Source organism: Phacochoerus africanus, chromosome 15 (genome assembly GCF_016906955.1).
Source record: "Phacochoerus africanus isolate WHEZ1 chromosome 15, ROS_Pafr_v1, whole genome shotgun sequence".
In the NCBI taxonomy this organism is placed as follows: domain Eukaryota; kingdom Metazoa; phylum Chordata; class Mammalia; order Artiodactyla; family Suidae; genus Phacochoerus; species Phacochoerus africanus.
The window spans coordinates 48933620-48945861 of NC_062558.1; the positions used below are offsets into that span (position 1 = coordinate 48933620).

General features: G+C 51.2%; 1 protein-coding gene and 1 gene segment (V, D, J or C); one reads left to right on the plus strand and one right to left on the minus strand.

Annotated features, from left to right (window-relative positions):
• Positions 1-12242, minus strand: part of LOC125116370 (solute carrier family 5 member 4) — a 231698-nt gene that overhangs the window by 79288 nt on the left and 140168 nt on the right. For 4 of the 7 annotated variants that reach the window (XM_047761549.1, XM_047761550.1, XM_047761548.1 and 1 more), the window contains one exon: positions 4305-4383. The exons of the other annotated variants lie outside the window; for them this stretch is intronic. The gene's annotated coding sequence lies outside the window, so the exon portion shown is untranslated. The remainder of the gene's footprint in view (positions 1-4304; positions 4384-12242) is intronic. 7 annotated transcript variants of the gene reach the window in all.
• Positions 1988-2585, plus strand: LOC125116378 (immunoglobulin lambda variable 8-61-like). The segment is given in 2 exon segments: positions 1988-2156; positions 2254-2585. Coding segments are annotated over 2 exon segments (471 nt in total).

The following is a 12242-nucleotide window of genomic DNA, read 5'->3' on the forward strand; positions in this document are numbered from 1 at the left end:
AAACTCAGACATAAGAGTGAAGATGTGGACTTCCCATTGGCTCAGCAGAAATGACTCTGACTAGTAACCATGAGGTTGCGGGTTCCATCCCTGGCCTCGCTCAGTGGGTTAAGGATCCGGCATGGCCGTGGGCTGTGGTGTATTTTGCAGACGCAGCTTGGATCTGGCATTGCTGTGGCTGTGGTGTAGGCCAGCAGCTGCAACTCTGATTCGACCCCTGGCCTGGGAACTTTCGTATGCCACGGGTGGGGCCCTAAAAAGACCTAAATAAATAAACAGTGAAGACAGGTAGAGTGAAGACGTGATGAACCGAACAGGAGGCCCTTAAAACATGGCAACCACTGGGGGGTGGGGGGATGCACTGAGGGTTTGGGAGGGAAATGCTATAAAATTTGGTTGTGGTAATCATTGCATAACTATCAATGTTAATAAAACTGATTGAGTAATAAACACAACACAAAACAGGGCAACCACACAAAACATCCTGGAAGCTTCTCCAGGGAGAAGCAGTACTTGCTGGGACAGCACTGGGGACTCTGGATACCTTCCAGCTTTAAACGTGGCTCAAGGTGGTTACATTCCTGGTATTGAGCCCAGGAGCAAAGGGGAAGCCAATTCACACACCAGGGAATCCTGAACTATCACATACCCAGCCTTCCATTTACCTGGCAGTGGTCATGAGGGACCTGGGAAAGGAATGTTTCAGCCCACACTGCCTGGAGGGGCCTCATTCTACTGCCCTGGGCTGGTGACATCAGAAAGATCCACTGGCAATGCCACAAAGCCCTTCCAGGAGGCTGGGGCTGTGAGGTGGGTCTGAGCCCAGCAGGGGGCGCTGGGGGACTGTCTTGAGAGCTCAGGGTCCTGGGCCAGGCAGTCTGAGGACACACTCCACTGGCTCTGGCCTTAGTGAGCAGCTGTGTCCTCACTCAGGTGTGACTGTCCTGCCCCTGGGCCCCCAGGAGCCCCACAAGCCCTCGGCTCTGAGGAACACACGTGCCTCTGACATCCTCCTCCACTGTCACCCAGTCACTGCCCAGCCCTGCTGTTCAGGCAACATCAGGGGGACAATCACACAGCAGAGGTGAATGTCCTCGAGGATGGTGACCCGCATGCTACCTGGACAGAGGATGAGGGACCCTGGGCAGGCACTGTCTCCACACCAACCCTTGGGCCTCACAAGCAGGCTCTGAGCTCCCCCGCAGGACCTGGATTCCTCCTTCACCTCCTCACTCACTGAACCCGGGTGTCCTGTGGGGAGGTGACAGGGTGTGGGTCTGGGGGTATCAGCACTGTCCTTCCTTTCTAACACCGTCGAACCCTCCTTCCAGGGGCAAGGATCGCATGTTCACGGCTCGGCCATTGTAATGTGTAGGTTTTTCCTTAAAAATACTTAATATATAGGTTCATATGCATAGATTGTAAATTCAGTTTGTCATTCAAGAAAATGAAACTATACAAAAATTCTTGTTCCTCCATAAGAAATGCTTCTTAGACAGAGGAGGCTGTCATCCAGACCTGCCATGCACTTGACTTGTTAGCCCCCCACCCCCACTTCTCCCACCTCCTGTGACAGTGGCCAGCGCTGAGTCAGGGAACCTCCTGTCCCCTTTGCCAAGACGGGGGCTGGGGATGTCCCAGGGGACCCAGTGCTGAGGGGGAGGGAGGCGGAGCTCCCACTGAGAAGACCAGCAGGCCCTTCACTGAGGAAGCAGGAAACAGCCCAGGGATGGGGGAGGGTGGCATGAGCTCCATTCCTGGGCCAGGAGGAGAGGACAGCCCAGCTCCTCCTTCTGCCCTCAGGCTCCAGGGAAGGGACTGAGGACTGAGCTCACAGGAGTCAGGGCAGCACGTTGGGAGAAGGATGTCACCCCCTATCCCTCAGTGTCTCATCCCTGTGCTGTCCTGGGTCTGTGGGATGTCCTTGCATCTGCCCCCTTCAAGACCTCCCCCAGGGAACATCAGGTGACACTGGGCAGGGACTGGCAGGAAGCTGATTTGCATGAAGGCCCTGCCCCCACTCATGGCTCTGGGAGGCATCAAAAGGCCCGAGGGCCCCACCATCCAGCCCAGGAGGCTGAGGAGGCCGCGTCCCAGGAGTGTCCCCACCATGGCCTGGACGGTGCTTCTGATCGGGCTCCTCGCTGTCGGCTCAGGTCAGGGGCCGGGGCTCTGCATCCTTGGGGGGCACCTGCGGGCCACTCTCAGGACCTTGTCTCCATAACAATCCCTGTCTCTCTCCTGTCGTTTTAGGGGTGGATTCTCAGACTGTGATCCAGGAGCCGGCGATGTCAGTGTCTCCTGGAGGGACCGTCACACTCACCTGTGCCTTTAGCTCTGGGTCAGTCACTACTAGTAACTACCCCAGCTGGTTCCAGCAGACACCAGGCCAGCCTCCCCGACAGCTGATCTACCAAACAAACAGCCGCCCGACTGGGGTCCCCAGTCGCTTCTCTGGAGCCATCTCTGGGAACAAAGCCGCCCTCACCATCACGGGGGCCCAGGCTGAGGACGAGGCCGACTATTTCTGTGCTCTGTATAAAAGTAGTACTAATGCCACAGTGATGTAAACCCATGGGGAAGTGGGACCCAAACCTCCTCCTGTGCTCAGAGGGCTCAGCCCTTAGAGGCAGGAGAGGCAGAGGGAGGGTGGGGACGCTCAGCACCACCAGGGCGAGGGAGGCTCCGGCCCCATCCTCCTGTCCAGGGGTTCATGGCCAACGGCCTCCTCCAGTCTCCTCGGGGGTGTGGCCACCTCTCCAAGGGGACTCCTCTCAGACTCGGCTCCCACTTTCATCAACCAACAGCGAGCCTCAGTGTCCCCTCCACTACTGAATCTGCCAGCATTAATGGCCTGACACCAGCCAGAACACAAACTGGGACTTGAACCCACGTGTTGGGACTCAAACCCAGCCTAAACCCAGATAATGACTTAAGCCCATGGTTTTAAGTTAGAATCCCTCACCCTGTGTCTGGGCTCCCTGAGGTTCAGGTTCTTCATGCCTCCACGCAGAAGGAATTTGTCAAGAGACAAAGTGATGGGTAAGAAATAGGTTTATTAAGATAGGACCCTTGGGAGAGGTGCAAGCCGGCAGGCAGGGAAGCTCTGCCCTGAGGGTCCGGTGGGCTATAGTTTATCATTCAGGGAGAGTGGGGGTTGGAAAAGACCACCTCTCCCGCTGTGTTGAAGCCATAGCTCCTCTTTAGTATCCAGTAAGGTGTGTATTCCAATCAGCAGAAGAGAGGTCCTTGATCTCCTGCCCTTGGTCTGAACCTGAATGCAGGCCTTATCCCATCCCCCGCAAAGACCTGAGGCAATTCTGGAGCCTCTACTAGTCAAGCAAGCCTGCCATGTTCTGATGGCTTTTTTCTTTCTTCTTTCTTTCTTTCTTTCTTTTTTTTTTTTTTGTTAGGTCCACACCTGCCTCACATGGAGGTTCCCAGGCTAGGGGTCGAATCAGACCTGTAGTCGCCGGCCTAAGCCACAGCCACAGCCATACCAAATCCGAGCCACGTCTCTGACCTACACCACAGCTCACGGCAACACCGGATCCTTAACCCATGAGCAAGGCCAGGGATCAAACCCCCAACCTCATGGTTCCTAGTCGGATTCCTTTCCGCTGTGCCACGATGGGAACTCCCTGATGGCTTTTTTGAGCAATTTATTAACGTACAGGGGATTCTCAAAGCCCCTAGATTTCCTCTCCATCTTGATCCTTTATTGGGACTTCTACAGCTACCTCTGCCTACGCCATCCCTATCATCCCTACCAGCAAGACTCTGTGTTCAAACAGCACTGATGCATATACCCCCACCATTCATTAGACGGCACAGATACATTCGTATTCTTGTAGCATCGGAACGGAAGCACTAGCGGGAGCTTGCTGGAAACCCAATTTCCCAAACTCGAGCTACTGGGTCAGAACCTTGGTTTGGCGTGTGTGAATCTGGGATCAACAAATGCCCCCCAACAATGTAAGGACATCCATGTTCCAGAGGTGTAACCTCCACCCCAATTGCTACAAAACCACCCTGAGAATTGCCCTGTACAGGTCAGCCCAATCACCTTAACATCCCAGGACGCAATCACTCCCCCAGGAACACTCAGAACTTCCGAATCCTCAGGAACAGATTCAACATCTGAAGCCATGGGAGAAAACTGTCACTCGATTTCAACTTCTGATTAGAAGTCAGGAGGAATGTCCCAATCCTCACTCTCTAGAGACATGTCTGAGCTACCAGAGGACATTTTCTTATTTCGAAGTGGCTCTGGACATCCTGGCAGCACTGCTGTGCAGACTCACCTGGGGGCAGGACTCGAGGACAGAGCTGGGGCTGTGTCACTTCTGGGATGTCCCCTGAGACCTCCAGCACAGGCTAGGACTGCGAGGAGAAGCATAAAGATAAAATTTGGGGTTATTTCCTTTCCTCTCTATAGAAAATGATATTAGAAAACTCTCATGGTGAGGTCATTCAAAACGTGACGGAGGAGCAATATTTGCAGAGTTATGTTAGGATTACACTCACATGTGTGTAAGTACATATCTGTATTTAGATATTCTATGTACATCCATATGCGTGTGCTTATGTCCATATAATTGGGTTGTGTCAAGAAGCGATCATTTAGTCAAGGTCGCCCACCTGGCTCTGAAACCCAGCGTCTCCCTCAACTGACCCTCTGGAGGTTGTGCCTCCGTGGCAAGGAGGAGACATTGTGTAGCAGCCACGGCTTCTCCCCCAAAGGGCACAACAGGCCCGGGTGTGCAATGCACGCTGGGAGACACGCAACTCAGGGGGGATGCGCCCAGTGGATGCAGATCAATCCTCAGGACTTCTGGGGACAATCGGAGCCTATGGTCTCCTGCCAGGAAACACCAAGGGACTGTGGATACTAACAAATTATGTCTCAGCTGTCAGGGCCACATTCTAGACATTTGCACAATCCTTGAAACTGGATTTGAACAGCTTCTTTTGCTTAACTTTCTTTTTTTTTTTTCTTTTGCTTTTTAGGGCCACACCCTTGGTATATGGAGGTTCCCAGGCTAAGGGTCGAATCTGAGTTGTAGCCTCCAGCCCACATCCAACCACAGCAATGCAGGATCAGAGCCAAGTCTGGGAGCTACGCCACAGCTCACAGCAACGCTGGATCCTTAACCCACTAAACGAGGCCGGAGATTGAACCCATGTCCTCATGGATACTTGGGTTCATTACCACTGAACCACGATGAGAACTCCAGAACCAGGTGGGTTTAATCTCATGTTTGCCCCAGGGCAGTTCTGGGCGCTGTGAGCAGAGGGTGCTCAGGGATGGGAATACTCTCCCCTGACTGCAAACCTGAGGCTTGGGCCTCAGATCACTGACTTGATGGGGAATCTGAAGCTGTGGCTCCTGGAAGCGACTCCTGCTTTCAGGCTTGGGTATTTTCCCATCGAAGGTACTTCAATGCAGGGCCCACACAGGAGGCAGCCTCAGAGCATCACTCTCCAGGGGCCTCATCCCAGGAACAAGAATGGACCCTTGGGGGGAGGGAACTCATTTGCATGACTAGCTTCTCCTCCACGGGGCAGGTGGACCCAGGAGATCTTAGAAAATTTGGTAGAGGAGTTCCTGACTTGGCTCAGTGGTAAGGAACCCGAGTAGTAGCCATGAGGTTGCTTTGCTGGTTCAATCCCTGGCCTTGCTCAGTGGGTTAAGGATCCAGGGTTGCAGGGAACTGTGGCGTAGGTCACAGATGTGACTTAGATCCCGAGTTGTTATGGCTGTGGTGTGGGCTGCCAGCTACAGCTCTGATTCGACCCCTAGCCTGGGAACTTTCTTATGGCCACATGCAGCCCTAAAAGACACCCCCCCACCGCCCGCCAAAAAAAAAAAAAAAGAAAGAAAGAAAGAAAGAAAACAAATTGGGGGGTGGTTAGAAATTGTCATTCAGGAGTTCCCACTGAGGGACAATGGGATTCATCAGAGTCTTGGGAGCCCTGGGACAGTTTTGATGCCCCTCCCGCACTGTGGGTTAACATAGTTCTGTTGCTGAAAGTTGCGACTTATTTGCCACTATGGCTGGGATCTGATCCCTTGCCTGGGAAGTCCACATGCCCAGCGGTGGCCAAAAAAAGAAAAAAAAATGAGGTGGGGCAGCACTGGGGTTGGAGGGGTGTTTGTGTGTGGGAATTCTCATTCAGACGATTGGCATGTTGTGATTTTTCTGTTAAGTGGTTTCATGGTAAAGTTCTCTACTTTTTCTATTTTTTGCCTTTTTTATTTAGTATTTAGGGCAACACTGTGGTATTTACTTTTTCTACAGCCATTAATGTCTTACTGTATATGTATGTATGTGTATGTATATATATCTATATATCTATATATGTATTTGTCTTTCTGTCTTATTTTAGGACCAGCCCTGGGGTATATGGAAGTTCTCAGGCTAGGAGGCTAATCAGAGCCCTGTCTGCGACCTACACCACAGCTCAAGGCAACTCTGGATCCCTAACCCACTGAGTGAGGCCAGGGATTGTACCCACATTCTCGGGGACAGTAGTCGGGATCATGTTCGCTGACAACAGGAACTCCTAACTCCTTTTTTTTTTTTTGCCTTTCTGCCATTTCCTGGGCCGCTCCCTTGGCACATGGAGGTTCCCAGGCTAGGGGTCCAATCGGAGCTATAGCTGCCAGCCTATGCCAGAGCCACAGCAACGCGGGATCCCAGCCGCGTCTGCGACCTACACCACAGCTCACGGCAACGCTGGATCGTTAACCCAGTGAGCAAGGGCAGGGATCGAACCCGCAACCTCATGGTTCCTAGTCGGATTCGTTAACCACTGCGCCACGACGGGAACTCCAGGAACTCCTAACTTCTTATCTTTGACAGGATTTTGCAAAACTGTATTCCTCTAGGAAAGCATAGGTTTCATCAAGGTTTTGTTTGAAATTTCTTTTCCCATGATGCACTCAAACACCACATTCTGAAACATGGAACCTCAGAGAGGGACAAACTGCAATCAGATTGTTCTTTTCCACCCAAACACTCCCGAAGTAAATTCACTTACATGTAGGCTGCATATAATTTCACAGTTTTTAGAGTCATATAAAAATGTCCGGGTTTGTTTCTTCTGGTAAATGAAACCAATGACTTTTATTTTTGTTGTTTATTTCTTGGTCTATGACCGGGTGGGCCAGGGATTGAAACCTCATCACACCAGTGACAATGCCAGATCCTTAAACTGCTGAGCCACCAGGGAGCTCCCTGGGATCAGTGATTTTTTTTAATTTATTTTATTTTTTGTTATTACTCAATGAATGTATTACATTTATAGGTGTACAATGATCACCACAAACCAGTTTTATAGGATTTCCATCCCACAACCCCAGCGCATCCCCCCAACCACCGAACCGTCTCCTTTGGAAAGCATAAGTTTTTCAAAGTCTGTGAGTCAGTGTCTGTTCGGCAAAGAGGTTCATTCTGTCCTTTTTTCAGACTCCACATGTCAGTGATAGCATCCCATGTCGGTGTCTCATTGTCTGACTGACTTCACTTAGCATGATAACTTCTAGGTCCATCCATGTTGCTAAAAACACCGGCACTTCATTCCTTTTAACGGCCGAGTAATATTCCACTGTGTACATGGACCACATCTTCTGGATCCACTCCTCTGTCGATGGACATTTGGGCTGTTTCCATGTCTTGGCTATTGAAAAGAGTGCTGCAACGAACATCGGAGTGCATGTGTCTTTGCAAGTCATGCTTTCCTCTGGATAGATGCCCAGGAGTGGGGTTGCTGGATCAAATGATAGTTCTATTTTGAGATTTCTGAGGCATCTCCATACTGCTTTCCACAGTGGTTGCACCAAGTTACAATCCCACCAACAGCGTAACAGGGTTCCTCTTTCTCCACACCCTCTTCGCACTTATTGTTTGTGGACTTTTTGATGATGGCCTTTCTGGCAGGTGTAAGGTGGTACCTCAGAGTGGTTTTGATGTGCATTTCTCTAATAATGAGTGATGTTGAACATCTTTTCATGCGTTTTTTCGCCATGTGTATGTCTTCTTTGGAGAACTGTCTGTTTAGATCTTCTGCCCATTTTTTGATGGGGATGGTTGTTTTTTGGTATGGAGCGGTAGGAGGTGTTCATAAATTTTGGAGATTAACCCCTTGTCAGTCGATCCATTTGCAAAGATGTTCTCCCATTCTGTGGGTTGTCTTTTCATTTTGTTTAGGGCTTCCTTGGCTGTGCAGAAACTTTTAAGTTTGATTAAGTTGTTTATTTTTGCTTTTACTGACATCACTCTAAGAGGTGGATCTGAGAAGATGTTGCTGTCGTTTATGTCAGAGAGCATTTGGCCTATGTTTTCCTCTAAGTGTTTTATAGTGTCTGGTCTTATATCTAGGTCTTTTGGAGTTTACTTTTGTGTATGGTGTTAGGGAGTGTTCTAATTTCATTCTTTTCCATGTGGCTGTCCAGTTTTCCCAGCACCATTTACTGAACAGACTGTCTTTTCTCCATTGAATGTATATTCTTGCCTCCGTTCTCATAGATCAGTTGGCCGTAGGTGCGTGGGTTTAATTCTGGGCTTTCTATCCTGTTCCACGCATCTATATTTCTATCTTTGCACCAGTACCATATGCTTTTGATGACTGTTGCTTTGTAGTATCGTCTGAAGTCAGGGAGCCTGATTCCTCCAGCTCCATTTTTCTTTTTCAGGATGTCTTTGGCTAGTCTGGGTCTTTTGTGCTTCCAAACAAACTTTAACATATTTTGTTCGAGTTCTGTGAAAAACGTCCTTGGTATTTGATAGAATCTGTAGATTGCCTTGGGTAGTATGGTCATTTTGATACCACTGACTCATCCAATCCAAGAGCATGGTATGTCTTTCCATCTCTTTGTGTCATCTTTGATTTCTTTCATCAGTGTCTTAAAGTTTTCAGAGTACAGATCTTTTGTCTCTTTAGGTAGGTTTACTCCTAGGTATTTTATTCTTTTGGATGTGATGGTAAACGGGATTGCTTCCCTAATTTCTCTTTCTGAGCTTTCATTGCTAGTCTATAGAAATGCCATTGATCCCTGCGTCTTAATTTTGTATCCTGTGACTTTGCCCAATTCATGGATGAGCTCTAACAGTGTTCTGGTGGAGTCTTTAGGATTCTCTAGGTATAGTATCAAGTCATCTGCAAATAGTGACACTTTTACTTCTTCCTGTCCAATTTGGATTCCTTTTATTTCTTTTACTTCTCTGATTGCTGTGGCTAGGACTTCCAAAACTATGTTGAAGAGTCGTGGCGAGAGCGGACATTCTTGTCTTGTAACTGATCTCAGTGGGAATTCTTTCAGCTTTTCACCATTGAGAATGATGTTCGCTGTGGGTTTGTGGTATATGGCCTTTATCATGTTGAGGTAGGTTCCCTCTATGCCCACTTTCTGAAGGGTTTTTATCAGAAATGGGTGTTGGATTTTGTCAAAGGCTTTTTCTGCATCCATTGCTGTGGGCTGCCTGATGGGAGGGACTGATGCCTGCCCACTGGCAGGTGGAGCTGATTCCCATCCCTCTGGTGGGTGGGGCTTTGTCTCTGGAGGAGACTAGGGGCACTGTGTGCCTGAGGGGGGGGGGGTCTTTAGGCAGCCTGTTCACTGATGGGTGGGCTCTGATCCCACCTGGATTGTTGGTTGCCCTGGGGCTTCTCAGTGCTGATGGGTGGGGCCAGATTTTCCCCAAATGGCCACTTCCAGAGAGAGGCACGCAGCTGAACATTCCAGAGAGCTTTGCTTCCAATGTCCTTCCCCCACAACAAGACACATTCACCCCTGTTTTCCCAGGAGGTCCTCCAAGAACTGCGGTCAGGGTTGACCCACATTCCTATGGAGACTTTGCTTTGCCCTGGGACCCAGTGAACGTGAAAATCTGTGTGCGCCTTCTAAGAATGGGGTCTCCGTTTCCCCCAGTCCCGTGCAGCTCCTGTGCACAAGCCCCACTGGCCTTCAATGCCAGATGCTCCGGGGGCTCTCTCTCCCAGTGCCAGATCCTCACGCGTGGGGGTTTGATGTGGGGCTCAGAACTCTCACTCCTGTAGGTGAGTCTCTGGGAACCAGTTAGTTTGCAGTCTGTGGGGCTTCCCACCCGGGAGGTATGGGCTTGCTTGTATCACATAATCGCCCCTCCCACCTCTTGATGTGGCCTCCTCTTTGTCTTCTGGAGTAGGATCTCTTTTTGAAAGTTCCCGGTCCATTTGGTTGAAGATTGCTCGGTATTTGGTTGTAAATTTTGTTGTTTTTAGGAGAGAAGTTGAGCTCCAGTCCTTCTATTCAACCATCTTACTCCTCGGATCAGTGATTTTTAAGGTGTGATCTTAAGGTAATTTTTGGTGAGGTCTGTCTGTGTTTGTTTGTTTGTATTTGGTTAAAGTGAACGTCTAAACAAAAGGATGATGTAGAGTGGACAGTTTTTCAGATAAAAGAATATAAATGTGTCTCATTTTTAAACCGCCCCAATGGCACTCATTCTTGGGTATAAACAATATTTATGTCAAATGCCCTGTTTGGGATGGAGGACCCTAACAGCACCACATATTGGACTCACTTGGCAAAAGACAGTGCTCAGAGCCAGTCAGACTTTCAAGCAAAATGTTGTGAAGAAGATTAGTAGGCCTGGCTGCCTGCACACTGTGCCCTGTGCCTGCGGAAGAGATTCCAGGGAGGGAGTCATCTTATTGAAAAATCTATGAGTTCCCACTGTGGCGCCAGGGGTTAAGGATCCAGTTTTGCCACAGATGTGGCTCAGATTTGATCCCCGGCCTCAAAACTTCCATACGCTGGGGGTGGGGCTAGAAGCGGGGGGGGGGGGGGCGGGAATCTGCATTGGTAACACTAGAGAGCAAGTGTGGGGAAATACTGAAAGACAGCGACGGCTTCCTCGGCACCAGCTTCCAGGAACACCTAAGGCCATCCTCCCGCAATGTCACGTCTCTACAGAGAAGAGCCCCCTTCTCCTCAGAGCTGAGGGCCACACAGGAAGGAGGGCTCTGGCCTCCAGGGAGGAGCCACACCGAGGAAGGGACCAGGCACCCTGCACAGAAGGGGACCTGCCTCCAGGAAGCCATCGCTGCTCTGACTTGATCCTGCTCTCAGAGGAATCTGTGCCCCAGAAGCCCCCTCAGTCCTGACCCCTGAGCAGCCAAGGGTGCCCTGGTCAGACTCATCCTGAGGAGTCTGAGGCAAGCACAAAGACAGCCCTGAGGGGACTGGGGACACAAAGGGTTGCCTGGCTTGTCCCTAAGGCAGGGCACAGTGCTCAGAGTAGGGGGCAGGCGTTGTCCCCGAGGGGCTCTGGTCACCAGGTCACTGGCTGTGTCTGGGCCTGGACACCAGGGGGTGCTTGGGGTCCATTCCTGAGGGCCTGGGGAGATGAGAGCTGGGACCAGCCACCTGGCACTGCCTGGTGCCCTATGCAAGGCTCCCAGCTGGGCCCTCCCCACCCTTGGGCCCCAATCAGCCCCTCCTCTGCCCACCCCCAGGCCACACTCAGGCAGAGACACCTGACTTGGGGCCCAGTGAGGGGTCAGAGAGATGGGCGGCTGCCATTTGCATGCAGGGCCCCTCCCTTTCTCTGAGTTAGAAGAGGGGAAGGACAGACTGGGGGTGGCTCTGCTTCAGCTAGGGGGCCACAGAAGGCAGCCCTCGGGAGAGTCTGCCCCATGGCCTGGTCCCCTCTGCTCCTCTCTTTTCCGGCTCACTGCACAGGTGACTGGGGACAGGGATAGGGGAAGGGGCCTGGGAACAGCCCTGGGCCCTGCTTCCTCCTCTTGTGTCTGCACCCCAGAATCAGCATCTCTGTCTCTCCTGCTTCCAGGATCCTGGCCCCAGGCTGTGCTGGCTCAGCCGCCCTCTGAGTCTGGGTCCCTGGGCCAGAGGGTCACCCTCTCCTGCACTGGGAGCAGCAGCAACATCGCAAGTGGTAATACTGTGAACTGGTCCCAGCAGCTCCCAGGAAAGGCCCCCAGAACCATCATCGATGGTAACAGCAATCGACCCTCGGGGGTCCCGGATCAGTTCTCTGGCTCCAAGTCTGGCAGCTCAGGCACCCTGACCATCACCGGGCTCCAGGCTGAGGTTGAGGCTGAGTATTACTGTGTAGCCTGGGAGGACAGCCTCGATGGTCCCACAGTGCTCCAGGCCAGGGGGCAAGTGAGACCAAAACCTGCTGTCCCCCAGCCAGGGACTCCCTGGGCAGAGCCATCCTCTGTCAGGTCGGCTG